General features: G+C 51.0%; 1 protein-coding gene across 6 annotated transcripts in view; it reads right to left on the bottom strand.

The window, feature by feature from the left end:
- The window catches only part of SEPTIN9 (septin 9), a 260,626-nt gene that overhangs the window by 57,146 nt on the left and 187,553 nt on the right, over window positions 1–15,927 (bottom strand). The window contains exon 1 of one of the 6 annotated variants that reach the window (XM_044983501.1): window positions 13,697–13,829. The exons of 4 other annotated variants lie outside the window; for them this stretch is intronic. Coding sequence is in view for 1 of the 2 variants with exons in the window: in XM_044983499.1 (XP_044839434.1) it covers window positions 793–898 (106 nt within the window). In the remaining variant the exon portion in view is untranslated. Of the gene's footprint in view, window positions 1–792; window positions 1,009–13,696; window positions 13,830–15,927 lie in introns of those variants that run through there. One more of the 6 variants, XM_044983499.1, reaches the window with a different exon arrangement.

Here is a 15,927-nt window from a genome sequence, read left to right as displayed (position 1 = left end):
CTTCGCTCTCTCACAGACACCCCCCCTGATTAAAGTACCTGAGGGAGATTCAATTTACAGCCTGATTCCCTCCCATGACTAAGAGCCCAACAAATCATACGGGCCGCTCTGGACATACCCTCTGCATTGCTCAACCCTTTCAGGTACAACTACAGGGAGTTTGGGGAAAGGAGCTGAGGTTGGGTTCAGCTCTGTCTCTCTTAAGAAAAATAAAACATTCCTATGCAGTGAGCTAGGCCTGGCTGCCTGACCCCTGGCTAAGAAGGGGAAGAACAGCTCCCACAGACTGACACCTCCAGCCTGGCTCACGTCCACAAGCAGGCACAGGACGGAAGGAAGGAAGGAATCATTCTGGATGTTGCCATCAGTCGATATGCAAAGCCGGCTCTGCGTCCTTGAGATGTGTCAGCTGCTCTGCCAAGAGGGTGTGACTCACTTCCCTTCACCCAGCACTGTCACTGCAGCAGCACCCTTCCTTCCAGCGCGGCCCATTAGCAGCAGGGAGACCCGCAGCACCACTAGGCCAGCGACCTCTAACTGTGCTCCATCAGTCACTGCTGAGAGGCAGGCCCACGGCCAGACACACACTCAGGGAGCAGAGGAGAAAGATTCTCCCATCATCCTCTGCTCATGGAGGACACAAGCTCGGTAGTGTGACATGCTGACATCATCAGGAGTTGAGAGCACTCAGGAGACACCTAGAATGAGGCAGGATCAGGGCAACAGCTACTGATTTGCCTTTACACATAGACATTGTTAGACACACACCAGTGTCGCAGCTACAAAGGTCACCTTGGAGAGTGATGCTCAGACCTACAGAAGGTGGGGAGTCCTGCTCTTTGGGCCACAGCTGGAGATCTGCTGCCGTTGCTGAGGAAGAGAGCAGACTAAATCTCATGCCATGTTCCCTCTGAGCTGCCTCTGTCTTCCAGTGTTTTTCTGGTTGATGGGCAGCTAACAGCTCTCCTCCTGCAGTGAGGACTTGAGTGTTGTCCCACTTCTCATGGAAGGGAGGTCCTGAACCTAGAGAGGAGACCATCAATAGCTAACTCCTCACCCTACATTAGAAATTCATCTGTCTGGATGGGCCATTACACAAAGTAAAATTATCTTCCCCCACCCCAGTTCCTTATATCTCCTTGTCAAGTGCTGGAAATGGGCCATTTTCATTACCACTACAAACAGTTCTTTTTCTCTCCTGCTGACAACAGCTCACCTTAACTGAGTGTGTGTGTGTGTGTGTGTGTGTGTGTGTGTGTGTGTGTGTGTGTGTGTGTGTGTGTGTGTGTGTGTGTGTGTGTGTGTGTGTGTGTGTGTGTGTGTGTGTGTGTCTTCCTTCTGTATTTTCCACTATATGCATCTGATGACGTGAGCTGTAGCCCACGAAAGCTTATGCTACAATACATTTGTTAGTCTCTAAGGTGCCACAAGTACTCCTCTTCTTTCATCTGCCACCATCATCCAAATGCTAACTACAGCCAGCAGCTGATTAATCAGAGATTGAATGCATCATCTGGTCTGAAGGGGCTCTTGCACCCCAAGATTGGGTTCCCTCTCCCTGGGCTCTAAGGTTTGACACCTCTCTCCCACATAGCCTCCTGCCCCATAAAAACGTATGCACCAAGCTCCCAATTCACTGTTCCACGAGGCCTGCTTTAAGCCATTCCAGCAGCATAAAGGAGCTGTTCGGTAGCAGAACAGACTGCCTGGCTAATAACCCCAGTGTAACTGCTTTATGCCATTCCCTCTTGCAGCTCCCTCAAACTGCTCTCGCTTTCACCCGGATGAGAACACAGGGAGGGGGGCGGTGGCTTAGGGTAGGATTACAATGCAATAAAAGATCCATGGCATGGCCACAGGTCGGCTGACGCAGGCTCTCGGAGCTTGGGCTCGAGGGGCTAAAATTTACAGTGTAGGCGTTCAGGCTTGGGTTGGAGCCTGGGCTCTGAGACCCTGTAATGGGGATGGGTCTCAGAGCCCTGGCTCCAGCCCAAGCTTGAACGCCTACACTGCTATTTTTAGCCCCACAGCCCGAGCCAACTGACCCGGGCTCTGAGACTCGGTGCCACGGGGTTTTTACTGCAGCGTAGATGTACCTATAAAATCTTCTATCCATGGATGGAGCAGAGGTCAGAAGGAATGGAGAATCAGGCTCCCACTGCCCAGCACATCCATTGCAAAGCCGCTGGAAGCTAGTCTTCCCCCACAAACTCAGGACAGTTTTGGAGTGGTTTGGCACTACTTCACCACAACCTGCTTTTCTCTAACATCTAGCAGCCTCATTTATGGACAACTAAAAACAGCAACGGGCGATTTGCATAAAGACACACAGGAAATGCCCTCAGCAAGTAACAATCAGTTCTCATCCAACAGGCTCTAAATAGGCGAGGGGAAAAATGCACATTTTAAGAAAATCTTGTAATTTTTTGGGGGGTGAACAAATAAATGCAGCGAAGTGGGGGAAGTCATCCGAGAGCTCAAAATGGGCTTGCTGGACCATTTCAATCCAGCACGACCGGCTCTACAGTAAGATTCTTCAGTGCTCTGCCCCATCAGAGTTTAAATGACATCAGCACTGTGGCTTGCCCCAAGTCCCCCGGGAATTATAAACTTTATAAACTCAATTATAAAGTCAAATAGGCCTCCCCATTAGGCGCGTGTCTCTGAGAGCCAGCCTGGACTTTCCCACGCTAACTTTCATCCCATGATTCCTAGGTAGGCCTTTCTGTACCAACCGAAATTCTACTGCCCGCATGGCACCTCTCACACACTTCTGAAATGGCTTAACCACATTTCTCTTCAACCTTGTCTACACACAGGCCTGGCAATGGTTTCACTACATTGCTTAATGCAGTCCAACTCTTTGTATATCAGTAAGCAATACAAACTCTGCATGCGTAAGCACCTTCATCCCAGGATCAGTGTGTCCATCTGGAGGCTTTAACTGAATTGGTTTTTCTATCCATGTAGTTAGACTGGTGTGAAAACCCCTATCTGCTATCTGACCAGGTGGCACATATTTAGGATCCATTCTTGTCCCTACTGATGTCAACATGAAAAACTTCAATTTGTTTTTAGTGGATGCAGTACAAGGCCCTTCATTTTCTCAATAGCTCCTCATCAGTCACCTTAATTATTATTGTCATTCTACTCCGAATTCCCTTCGCTCTGTCCCTATCTACTGAGGAGAATCAGCAGTCATGGAGAACAGTGAAAGGGAATCATGGAAGCAAATTAGTTACAAAGAGGACACATGGCACTAGAATGGGAATCAGCTGACCTGGGCTCTCTGCCACTGACCTGCTGGGTGACCTTGGGTTAGTCACTTGACCTCTCAGCCCATTTTCCCTCCCATCCTTCATCTGCCTTCTCTATTTAGGATGTCAGACTGTCTCGTGTGTTTGTACCATGCCTAGCACACCAGAGCCTCGGCCGAGGCCTCCAGACATACTGTAACACAAAGCATGAGTAATAACACAGAGAACTTCCCCATAGTTCTTCAGCCTTTCATTATTTTTAACCACAAGTTGTAGCAGGTCCAGCTAATGCTACAGCATCAGGAAACAAAGGGATGCCTGCTCAAAGCGGTGTGTTACCATAACGGGCCAGACAAAGGTGGTCAGTTACGTCTCAGTACAAATACTCCCAGCTGAGGTATGACTGTACACGCAGAACAGGCAGTTTCTGGACTATTGTGGTCCATGCTGAGCAAGCCAGCACTTCCCCAGTCTCAGAACAGAGTTAGCGACAGCACACAGCAGGGGTCAGCAACCTTTCAGAAGTGCTGTGCCGAGTCTTCATTTATTCATTCTAATTTAAGGTTTTGCGTGCCAGTAATACATTTTAACATTTTTAGAAGGTCTCTCTCTATAAGTCTATATTATATAACTAAACTATTGTTGTATGTAAAGTAAATAAGGTTTTTAAAATGTTTAAGAAACTTCATTTAAAATTAAATTAAAATGCAGAGCCCCCCCGACCGGTGGCCAGGACCCGGGCAGTGTGAGTGCCACTGAAAATCAGCTCGCGTGCCGCTTTCGGCATCCGTGCCATAGGTTGCCTACCCCTGGCATACAGCATGGCTGGTCTTTGTTAGGACATTTCTCTGCATAAGAGAACTTGGGTTCGTTACTGGGTGCTCCCCGCGGCATGTACATGGCTAAAATGCTCCTGAGTGCTGATTCTTTTAGTGCCTTTTGCGTGCCCTGATAGAGACATCCACATTTGACAGCTGGCCCCAATCTTGCCCTTACTCACATAAGTAAATCCCACCGATGCGGAGCTCTGACTCACCTGAGTAAGGGCTATGTAGGACAGGCCTATTGTGCCTATATATTCATGACTGTCAACGTTCTACGCACGCACACGTACAAACCAGGTGGAAGGGGCGTTTCCTTGTGCCCCTAGAGATTCCCATGGTGGAGAGATTTTCTTGCTTTTGGTGCTGTGCAGCCCAGAAGAAAGGAGGAAAACCCAACACTGAAGAGAGGGGAAAACTCTTAGCTACAATCCTATTAAAGCTGCCACGGTGCTGCTCTTTCTTCTAGAGCTTAATTAACAGCGCCTTCTCATCCCAGGTTGTTTATAGAACCAGCCCTGTCATTTGACGCAGGTGCTGTTCTGCTAAGAATAATGCTTTGTACTTGTATATCTAAGACAACTACGAGTAAGGGTGGAGGCAGATGGGGGGGAAGGGCCCTAGCATGTAAGTGCAGCGTTATCTAGCTACATTCTTATAGTCATGCCCATCACCATTGTTTCTGATACCCCTATATCATCTCCCCCTTGGCCCACACCCCAGGGGGAACAATGGATCGTTTTCTTTCCTCAGGCTCAGCACTGTGTCTTACCCAACCCAAGTGGGAACCCTGGGCTGGTCCCAGCCCCTTGTGTCAGCCCTGCTCACCATGATGATAAATGAGTTGTTACAAGCTTCCTGTTTATCTCTGCCCTGCAGCCCCAGCAGGGAGTGAGTGCTCAATGGAGGACATCCCTCACCCCTGCCAGTCTCACCCGCTTCCTCCTTGAGGAAGCACTTCCCTGGGAACTCAATGCACCAGCCTTACACAGGGTGGGTGCAGCGGCACATCCCATGCTGCTGCTGCTGGGCAACAGGACTGGGGCTCAAAGGTGCAGGGTCTGAAGCTGCAAGGTGCTGCGCCCCCTCAACCATCCTGGGCTTCGATGGGAATGGAGGATGCTCAGTACCTCACAGGATCAGACCCCTACGTGCTCAAATCAGTGTCAGTTCACTGAGCCTTAGTGGTAGCACCTTACAGGAGAGGTAAAGCTGGTGTCTACCTTGCCCCTATGCCTGAGAGGTGGCTTTCACTGAAACCCCTGGGGCACTCACTCATCCACCCAAGACAAAGCAGTGCCGCCCTGTGTCCTAGGTTTCACCACTGAAGTGGCAATACTTCACTTTTCACCCTAGCATAGAGACAGCTCTGGAGGCCAGCAGCTAAAAAAGGGTTAACTCACTAATTCCACCTCAGCCTCTCTCTTGGGAGGGGAAGTGCTTCCCTGGTCCCCAGCGACAAATGCTCCTGTAGACCTGGCCTGACAGAGCAAATTCATTGGTTCTGGAGTATCCGAAGCTGCCTAGTTAGAGCACAGGCCAGGGCAGGAGCACGGCTCAGAGCTACTTGTGAGTGTCAGCTGCTTGCTGTGTGCATATGACACCAGCACATGCCCTGCTGTGCTGCATGGCTTACGCTCATGTCACCAAACGGCACAGGAGGCGCTGATTCCCTAGAAACAGACTGGGAGCTGGACCTTCCGGACTTGACATTTAGAGCTCTGTCCCCAGGAAAGCGGGGGAGGTTCCAGCGATCACATGCTGCATGGCTCTGAGCTGAATTAGGTAGAAGGCTCCAGTTTAGCATCCTCAGAGCCCTCCAGCGCATGAAGCAGAGGAGGCTGGATGGTAGCAGCCCCCCCGAGGCAGGACTAGAGGAAAGAGGAAACCGTAACACATTCAGCTGGCCCAGCAGAGGCATGCTGCATGGCCACGTGCAACAGCCCCGGCTGGCACCTCCCCAGTCCTGTGAAGGCAACGCACTGAACCTCTGAAGAAGGGGTGGCCCACACTGCATGAGAGTGGCCCCTCCGGCTCATTAATAAGTGACACTGATGGGCCCCAAACCTTCAACTGACTCTTGGGCAGAGGACAGGGGTCTAAGCGGGGGATAATTGGGTGCAACTGTTGGGATTCCAGCAACAATGCAAAAGGTCTCACCTTCCCTCTTTGGTCTCAGAAGAGACTAGAAAATATGTTCCTAGACATTTCCAGCTCTGCTTTAGGGTCACCGTATCTTAACGTTCAACTTAGCAGAGAGGCACTCCTGGGAGCGTCTCATTAATTCCCCTCTCATGCCAGTTTGACTCAGACCCAAAAGGGAAATCCCCTCTCTCCTCTTAGCTGCAACTCACCAAGAGAAAACACCTTATGATTCTCCTCCCAGATGGGCAGAGCCCAGCACTCCTTCTCCAACATGTCCTTGGCTCCTGGCTGGTGCAGGCCGATCTAGATCCCAACTTCCAGTGGATACCCAGCATTTTAGTTATTATTATCGGAATTAAAGCAGCACCTAGATGCCCTGGCTGTGATCAGGCCTCAGTGCAGCAGGCTCTGTCTGCACAGTCCCTGCCCGAGAGCTTCCAGTCTGAATAGACAAGACAGGCAGAGTGACAGGAAAAACCAAGCTGATGTGACTTGCCCCAGGTCACGCAGCAGGACAATGGCAGAGCTTGGATTAGTACCCAGGACCTCAGACTCCCAGGGCAGTGCCCAAGCCACAGGACTACGCTGGCTTCAGTCTGGCCACTCCAGAGTGGAGCAGGCGACAAAATTCTGATTTGGATCAGAGCCTTCCCAAAACTGGATCTGGAATTTACTGCAGTGCCATTTCTATTGGGATTCTTTCGCTTTGGGATTATCCTGCTTCCTGTGGCTAATTGACAGGTCTAGTCCTCCTGGCAAGAGAACATGCCCTGCAAACCAGCTCTCTGCAGAGAGCACAAGTCGCAAATCCACATTCCCATGGAACTGCTGGGAGGAAGGGCTCCTGTTCCCTGCCAAGCAGCAGCGCCTTGTTGTGCAGATGCAGTTGCAGAAGTGCCTAAAGCCGGGCCTCACCCTTGCTATCTGCATTTCCTGGGGCGCCAGAGGAGCCAGCCTCATTGGGATTGGGAAAGAGCAGTATTCATATGGTAATTCCTCTGCGAAGAGAGAACAAGGAGAAGCCTCTTCTGTTCAGCAGCTGGGGCCAGGCTCCCACTAAGGAGGAGCCAGCTGGCTGCCCCAACCGCCAGGGACAAAAATACAGGCCTTGCCTTTTGTTCTACTTTTCCCGCCCGCTAGCTGGCATTGTCCCTGCCTGCCCCACCCTCCCACGGCCCCTGCTGGCCTGATTCAGAGCCTGCCCAGCCCAGCATGGGCCCAAGGGTCAAAGGGAAGCAGCCCAGAGCAGGAAACAGCTTGGCCCATTGGCAGGCCGGGGGGGAAGGAGGAGGCATTTGAATGGGGTCCCATTGCCCAAGGCAGAGCGGGAGCAACTCCCCTGTTTAAGGGGTCCGACACAGCACCAGTTAGTGGCTGCCCTCAGTCCTGAAGGGGCATCAAAGGCCACCGTGAGATTGGCTGGCCACTGCCTACAGTTTGTGATGGGAAAGCGAAGTCTCACACTGCACTAAGAAAACAGGGTCACAATACAGTTCTGAGCCCTAGTGATTAGGACAAGAGCCACCCTGAGATGCAGGCCTCCAGGCTCAGACAAGGCTGGCAGAAAACGGAGGATCGTGACATCATCTGAAGATGCTCCAGGGTCAGTGGCTAACAATGGGAGGGCTCCAGGAGAGGAAACCTACAGTGAGTGTCGCTGACCAGTGGGGAGACCTGGAGGGGATAAACAGAGGGGGAAATGATGCCAAAGAAACTCAGCAGAAACCCACATTAGGGGGCATAAAACTTGAGCTGTCAGTGCCCCCATCTCACACACATTGTGCGCAAGTCTGTTGTCCAGTCGGGTTTCAAATGTTCATACTTTCCACCTCTTGTGCACTGTCCAGCAAGGGCTGCCTCTTACTATTTTTAAATCTATGAATCAGGAGAATCAGGTACAGACATTCCCTGTTGCCCAGCCATCCCTGAGAAAGTGACAGAGGCAATTGCTCTGCTCCCCACAATCATCCTGGGGAAAGAGCATTACTGGGGGAATGGAAAAAATTAACCTCTTCCAGCTGAGCCAGGAGAAAGCCCACAGCAAACGGTGCCTCCATCTAACTCACAATCCTTCCCAAACACTGAAGAACATGTTTTTTTGTCTTCCATTCAGTGTCTCCTCTTGTCAGAAAACAAATAAAAAACCACCATGGAAGTGAAGATACAAAGAAGCCGCCACTAAAGAAGCAGCTCAAGACGACTTTATTCTTCCTTCTCTCTGCTCCAAAGGTCCCTTCAACCTGCAGGCATGTAAATCTATGCTTCAGGGGTTTAGCGACTGATGCGGAACAATCCTGCAGTGCTCTCTGGACCCTCATAAAAGCCAAGAGACTGTCAATAAGCAACATGTGCACCAAAGGTCCTGGCTGGGACCTTAGCTCCTGTTCCTAAGATCTGAGTACTTGACCCTTGAAAGGACAAACACACCTGGGGGCGACACAGATGAGGATGGAGATTTCGACATCATTTATTATCTTAACAGAGTTTAAAAATTCAGAGCAGGAGAAAGGAGTGAGAGCCCCAAGGAGGAGTTCCCAGAATGCAACAGTTTAACCACATCACAAGAAATCCCCTGGCCACCTCCCTTCCTGCTGTCAGTCAAACAACAGCCCTGCGGCAATGACAGCAATTGCTTATTACGTGAAAAATGTGTATTAGGAAAGGAGTGAATATATTTTTAGCAAGAGGAGCCAGGGCCATATGACCAGCCAGCTCTGCACTGACCATAATTTGGACATCACTGTTCTAAGGTAACAGGCCACGGAATTCAATGACCCAGCGAGAACTAGCAAGCAGGCTGTCTGCCTAGTTCTAGTGTGAACAATGAGGCTGCATCTCTTTCTATAAACAGGGGATTACAGGTAGTTATTTCAGTGGGAGATCTATTATTGCTCCTGAAGTCTCCTCACAATAGCAAACCCCTGGGAAAGCAAATTCCTATGCTACAGTTCCACAGTGCCCCGGAATTCTGAGAAAGGAGGACCCTGGACAGGAGATCTCACAGTTTTCAGGGCACATGGAAGACCATTTCAAGGGCATGGTGAGGATGGACTTCCATTTCCCTCTCTTGAGCACAATTGAGACTTTCCAGTAGAAGCCAGGGCACATGCTGCTGAGAGCAATAGCTACGGCCCAATTATAGCTGACTGCAAGTCAGAAGACCATACCCACACGCACTGAGCAGGGGATATGTGATAATGATCCTTTGAGATGCTCAGGTGACAATTGTTCGAGAAATGCAAAGTGCTTTATATACGTCATGGAGCAGCGGTAACCGTAATTAAGGCTGAAACCAACTTCCTGGTACAAACCTGATTTTCAAGACCTCCCAGCAATTACTCAACTTCCCTAAAAGAATCCAATTCCCTTGAAATTTCACATGCCGCATTTCAACCTAGGATAGAATTTTTGGAGGGATTGTTATCTGAGCTCCACTGAAATGCCCTAGCAACACTAACTCAGCAGGATTTTCTCTTGTGCGGTAATTAAGCCTCTCTATATTCCTGATAGGAAAGCATTAACCCTCTTTCAGAGATCAATAAACTGAAGTGCAGAGCAGTTAAGTGACTGCTCTGAGGCCACAGAACGGCACTGGTAGAGTCAGGAGTAAGAGCCAGGTTCGCTTGAACTACTCAACAAGACAGCACTGTAGTCTTGGAGAGTGTGGTAACCAGAATAAGGCTTGGATGGATTGTATGGAGATTGGAACCTGGGATGCATGCCTAACCCCTGGCCCCCCATCACAGATGGGGTTAGGTATTGCATATAGGGCACCACACTATGTTAACAAGAAAACCATGGCATTTCAAATTAAAATATTTTACAATGTAAAATCTCTCTTGTAGTGTTCTGTTCAAGGGGAAAGAAGTAAACATTTAGAGTCCCTCCCTTACAAAGGAGTTCAAAAAAGTTAGTAACAGCAGATTGCTGAGTGCAGGAGTGAGACATCATTGATTACTCAACCAATCACAATACAGTTAGACTTCGGTTCATTTGTATACAGCTATCCTATTGGTTAGAATACTGTCAGACTTTAAAAGTCATATTTAATCACTATGATGTCACAGCTCTTGGATACTGCACTCTGATGTCCTCTCCAGGAGATGGACTTTATTCCACCAGCAGACATGGAGACTTACTATGTTAATGCAGCAGAAAGAGACATTCACCTTAACTAAAAAGTGTTACATGGGCTGCACTAGTTACTTTGTAATAGCACTAAGCATCATTATTATAGTGCTGTAAACATGGTGCGTTATAAAACAGTGTCAGACGCACGCCATACCCTGAAGTGCTTACAAGCTCAGCAAGACAAGACTAGGCACAGAGCAATGGGTCAGGTAAGGGACAGTGTGGTGATAGGATCAGCGAATAGAACCAGGCAGGAAGGCTTCCTGGAGACAGCACAGAAGGCAGAGATCGGCAGGAGAGGGGTCAGAGGTAACGTCACCGCACCTTTGTGCGGCCCCGATTCACGGTTCGTGCGGCCCCAGGCATAAATTAGAGCAGTTTATGAGACTGCTCTCCCATGGGCTGCCTGTGGGTATGTCTGCACAGCAACCAGCCACCAGTGGCTGGCCCATGCCAGCTGACTCAGGCTTGTGGGGCTTGGGCTGCAGGGCTGTTTCAATGCAGTGTAGACTTCCAGGCTCGGACTAGAGTCCAGGCTCTAGGACCCTGAAAGGTGGGAGGGGGATTCCAGAACCTATGCAGCAATGCCAGCCGCAGGCATCTAACTGCAGTGTAGACATAGCCTATGAGCTGTCCCCCAGCCCAGAATCTCCGTAGTGCTCCGAATATGCCCTCTCCTGCTCCCAACAGGTCCCTGGCCCTGCCCTTGGCATGCCCCCTACACTGGGGGCTGTGAGGGAAGCAATGCAGGACTGATTACTGCCCCAAGTCCAGTGGGAGTGTAGCACACTTTGGCACAGAAGGAGTGGGAAACTGTTCTGAGTGCAAGATGAACTCATGATGTAATAATACTACTACATGTATAGCACTTTTCATCAGTAGATCTCAAGGCACTTTACAAGAGACATATCGTCATCCCCATTTTATAGTTGAGGAAACTGAAGCACAGAGATGGGACATGACTTGCCTAAGCTCATAGAGCAGGTCAGTGGCAGAGCTAGTAGTAGAAGCTAGGTCTCCTGAATCCCAGTCTAGTACTCTATACACTAGGACACATTGCTCCAATAGAAGGCATGAAGCTGAGTGGGGAACATACACACCTCTACCTCAATATAACACAAATTCTGATATAACGCGGTAAAGCAGTGCTCCGGGGAGGCGGGGCTGCGCACTCCGGCAGATCAAAGCAAGTTCGATATAATGTGGTTTCACCTATAATGCAGTAAGATTTTTTGGCTCCTGAGGACAGCATTATATAGGGGTAGAGGTGCATATCCACATCTCTTATCTGATGCTCTTTACAGCAGGGTCAGGGCTAAGTCAGAGCTGGCCCTGTGCAATTACACTCTTGGATTTACACTTTAACCTTTGGGGGAGGGGGCGGGTTTAAGGAGCACAGTGCTAGATTTTGGAAGGGGTTGAACAGAAGTGCTTAAAAGAGCCAGATCTGGTCCCCTAAAAACACAAGACCCACATGGTCGTATATCCACTAAAAGCAACTCCTGTATGTGTTTGTACAAGCAAACCTTGCATCATAAGATCTAGGCTCATGCATCTGAGAGCAGAATCCAACCCAGAATCTAGATTTTAATATGTAAGGCTTCCTAACAGGAGAAATCCAACCCCCTGGGATAGTAGGTTACTTCAGCAGCTCTGTTCTATATAGCCAGTTTTAAAACACTGGAGCAGTGCTACCCTAACCCTACCCCTACAGATGGCCTGCTTTATCTGATCCACATGGCATCTATGCCAGTGCAATGGTGGGGAATTTACATAAAAGAGTAGTCCACAGTAAGCCAGTGGGTTTGAACCAGAACACACCTGGACCTGAACTCAGAAACTGGTTTCCATTCTCAGTTCTCTGCATTAACAACATAAATGCATCCTGCCTACTGTGGTGATGGTCATTACAGAAAAACCTGGAAACAATCTCACTCCACCAGTAACAATGGCACAGTTACATACTCAGCTGCTTGCTCAGCCTCCAGCCCCCCAGTTATGGAAAAGAAAGCATCCTTCATAACGGGTAAAGACTGTCTCAGCAGATGCTCATGGCACTAGACAGAGCAGGCCAGATTCATCCCAGATGCTACTTTGCTGGCCGCAATGGAGCTACCCAAGGAATGAATCTGGGCTCTTTTAAAAGGAAAGTCTACATTTTCCTGGAACAAAGCTGGTTTCCCAACAAGGATGCTGGCTTCAGGCAGCACAGGCATACTGCAGAGGGAGCAGAGCAACCCTAAGAATCTGGTGCTCAGGCTGTTTGGATTTTAAAGTGCCAGGTGACAATGAGTTGTTTTGGGGATACCAGGACTGGAAGAACAGAGTGCATTTCCTGTAAACAAGCCCTTTCATTGCAAGGCAATGGTTCCAGGACCAGATCTGTACCTGCGGAAGGACCCCACACCCTAGCACTTGTCTGTCTGAGAAGTCCCAGGGAAAGCATTTACTTAGTAGGACTACGGTTTTCCCATAGTGCCATATAAACACACAGTTTCCCAATCTTCAACGATCCTGCTGCGATCAGCTGTCCCAAGTGATCATTTAAGAACCGGGAGCTCCCAGTAAGTTGCAAAGAAAACGTCTTGCCCTCCCCCAACCCTCTCACTATATCCCCCTGCAGCCCTGAAAGTTTTCATCATTCAAAGGCTTGCAAAGGGGTAACCCAGCAGCAGAAACACTGACTGAACGCGACACTTGAGAACACGCCGTAAAGAAAAATAGTCATTTGAGTTTCAAGCGAACACAACCCGACGTGGGACTCCCGCCCCCCTACCCCCAGGGCTTACAGGAACACACCGCCACTCGCTCTGCACTCTTTCAAAGGAGATTGTTAGATAAAGGCAAGAGGAAAGTTACAGTTAAGTCTCCGTCTCCAGGAGAGCAAAGCAAGGGCAAGAACCCACCAGAGAGAAAGAAACTAAAGCACTCGGCTCAGTTGGCCAAATATTTACAAAGCGAGAGCGCTGGGAAGCACAAAGCCCTTTTCTTCTTTCTCGGGCGGAATCTGGTCGGAGCGTGGAAACAAAATCCCCCCATCCCTGTCTCTCTCTGGTTGCAATGACTCAGCCTGGAGGCGGAAAGCTTTTAGCAGGGCTCGAGCTGCTGAAACCTGCCCAGCTCCAGAAGCGGGACGGGAGCCCGAAGGCTGCCTGCTCTGCTGAGCCTCGCACGTTGCCACGGCAAGCAGCCCACGCCCGCGGTTTCGGGTGGCTGCCTTCCCCCATCCCGACCCGGGCCCGCGGGTCCCCAGCCCTGCGAGGGAGGCTGCGGCCGGAGAGAAGGCGAGGCACGGGGGGGGAGGATTATTGGCCAGAACAAAGGGAGAATGAGGAGACTCACCCAAGCAGCTGAAGCACGCTAGGCTCCTGGCTATGTTAGCCGGGAAGGCCCGCCCCCCTCGGGGGTCACATGGTTCACAGCGCTAGTCAATGATCAAAGGGGCTTTGTCACTCCGTGACTCACGAGCACCCCACGGTGCCGCCGAGGTAGGCAGCGGCGGGGGGGTGGGAGAGCCGATGGGTAATTACTGCCCAGGGTGCAGAGTGCAGTGGAACCGGCGGGGGAGGGGGGGAGTTCAAAAGAGCCAATGAAAAATAAAAAACGCTGAGACACAGTAACTCCGGGGAAAAAGAACAGGAGGACTTGTGGCACCTTAAAGACTAACACATTTATTTTAGCATGAGCTTTCGTGAGCTACAGCTGCTAAACGAAAGCTCATGCTAAAATAAATTTGTTAGTCTCTAAGGTGCCACAAGTACTCCTGTTCTTTTTGCGGATACAGACTAACACGGCTGCTACTCTGAAACCAGTAACTCAGGGGAAAGTCTCCGCTCTAAAAAGGAGAGGAGGTGAAGCTGACTCAGCTTATGGGGAGTTCGAAAACTCAGGGAGCTGTCACGCAGGGGCGATCCGGAAAACAGGGAGCATTCATCCCACAGTGCTGGCAGGATCTCAAAGCACGGCACACGCGTGAATGAACTGGGCTTCACAACTCCCCTGCCCCTCAGCTAAGCATTATCACCCCCATTTCACTGGTGGGGGGATCCCAAGTCACACCGTGGTTAAGGGATTTGTCCAAGGGGGTCATGCAGGAAATCGGTAGCAGAATGGTGACCAGCCTCCAGCTCTCCTGATGCCAAGCCCTGTGCTTTAGCCACAGGACCATCACCTTGCTGCCAATACAGCAGGTTAGTTGGCCGCTCCTCTGATGTAAGTGATTGTAATTGTGCTGAACTGCACTTTTTGCATTTGTGCATTTGGCTGGGAAATGAAACAAGGTGACCTCACTGATCTTCTCTAACCCCGGACAATCTGCTGGGAGTAATCTTCCTCCTGCTGCCTGATCCTGCTCTCAGTGGCGCTGGAATATTTTTAGTAGTGGGGGTGCTGAAAGCCAGCCCCCTTGCCCCTGTCCGCACCCTCCACCCCCCTACCCCAAGCTAAGGCTGGGAGCAGGGCTGTATCTCCAGGAGGCAGGGACCAGACAGGCATAAGGGGGCCAAGGCTGTGGCCACAGGTGGGGGGAGAGGGGGGCTGTGGGGCCAGGAGCGGGGCCCCTGGCAGGGGCTGGCAGCCAGGACCCCACATGTGAGGCCAGGAGCAGAGCCCCGGAAGTGGAGCCCTGGGAGCAGGGGGCTGGGCGCAGAGCCCTGGAAGCGTGACCCAATCACCAGGGAGTGGGACCAGAGGCCGGGGCCCCAGGAGCAGAACCCCGGGCATGGGACCAGGGGCATAGGCCCCGAGCACAGGGCCAGCAGCCAGAGAGTGGGGCTAGCGGATGAGACCCTAGCAGAGGGCTGGAGAGTAGAGTCCTGCATGGAGGGCCGGGAGCAGGGCCCCGGGTGTGGAGCCAGCAGGTGGGGCATGGGGCTGACTCCCAGGACATGAGCTGGGGAGTGGAGCCGAGTGCGGGGCTAGTGGCCTCACATAAAACCTGGGGGTGCTGCAGCACCCCCCACATCCCTATTTCCCACGCCTATGCCTGCCCTCCAGTCATAGCTTGTCCTACATCCCGACCCATTGCCACGGAGGGGACTCTGATGTCTCCAGTTCAACACTGGGACTTCACCAAGGGGCCAGTCCTACCTCCTCTCCCATGAACATGAGGGCCACGTAGGCAGAGCTGCTGGGGTTTTGTTGCACAGGGAGGGGGCCATTATCTGAGGAGTCCTGCACCCTCTGTGCACAGTGGTGTTCAGTCCCATAGGGGCTCCCTGCACATGTTCAGACAGCAGAGTTAGAGGGAGCAGGGCTGCTGGCCCCTTGGCTACATGGAGCCCCACCCAGATCAGCAGGTGCAGGAGCAACTGGAGCTACTGCAGCCTAAGGAGTCCTTCTCCCCTGGCCTGTGCGGAATCCCCTGGGCCACGTCTAGCCCCTTGTGTCTGGAGCAGTAGGGAGGCTTTTGCTGGGAGTAATCAAGCCAGAGGAATTGGTGGGCTGGAACAGGCCCAGCCCTTAAACCAACCCAGCTCAGAAACAACCAGTAGCAAGCCTAGCCAGGACAATCTATTAAACAAGGTGAACGAGCAGAGGCTAGTTTTATGAACCACTTTTGTTGGGAAATAAAT

This window comes from Mauremys mutica, chromosome 12, assembly GCF_020497125.1.
Source record: "Mauremys mutica isolate MM-2020 ecotype Southern chromosome 12, ASM2049712v1, whole genome shotgun sequence".
Classification (NCBI taxonomy): domain Eukaryota; kingdom Metazoa; phylum Chordata; order Testudines; family Geoemydidae; genus Mauremys; species Mauremys mutica.
Note: the sequence above shows the minus strand (reverse complement) of the source record. Positions and strands in the feature narration are given on the sequence as shown.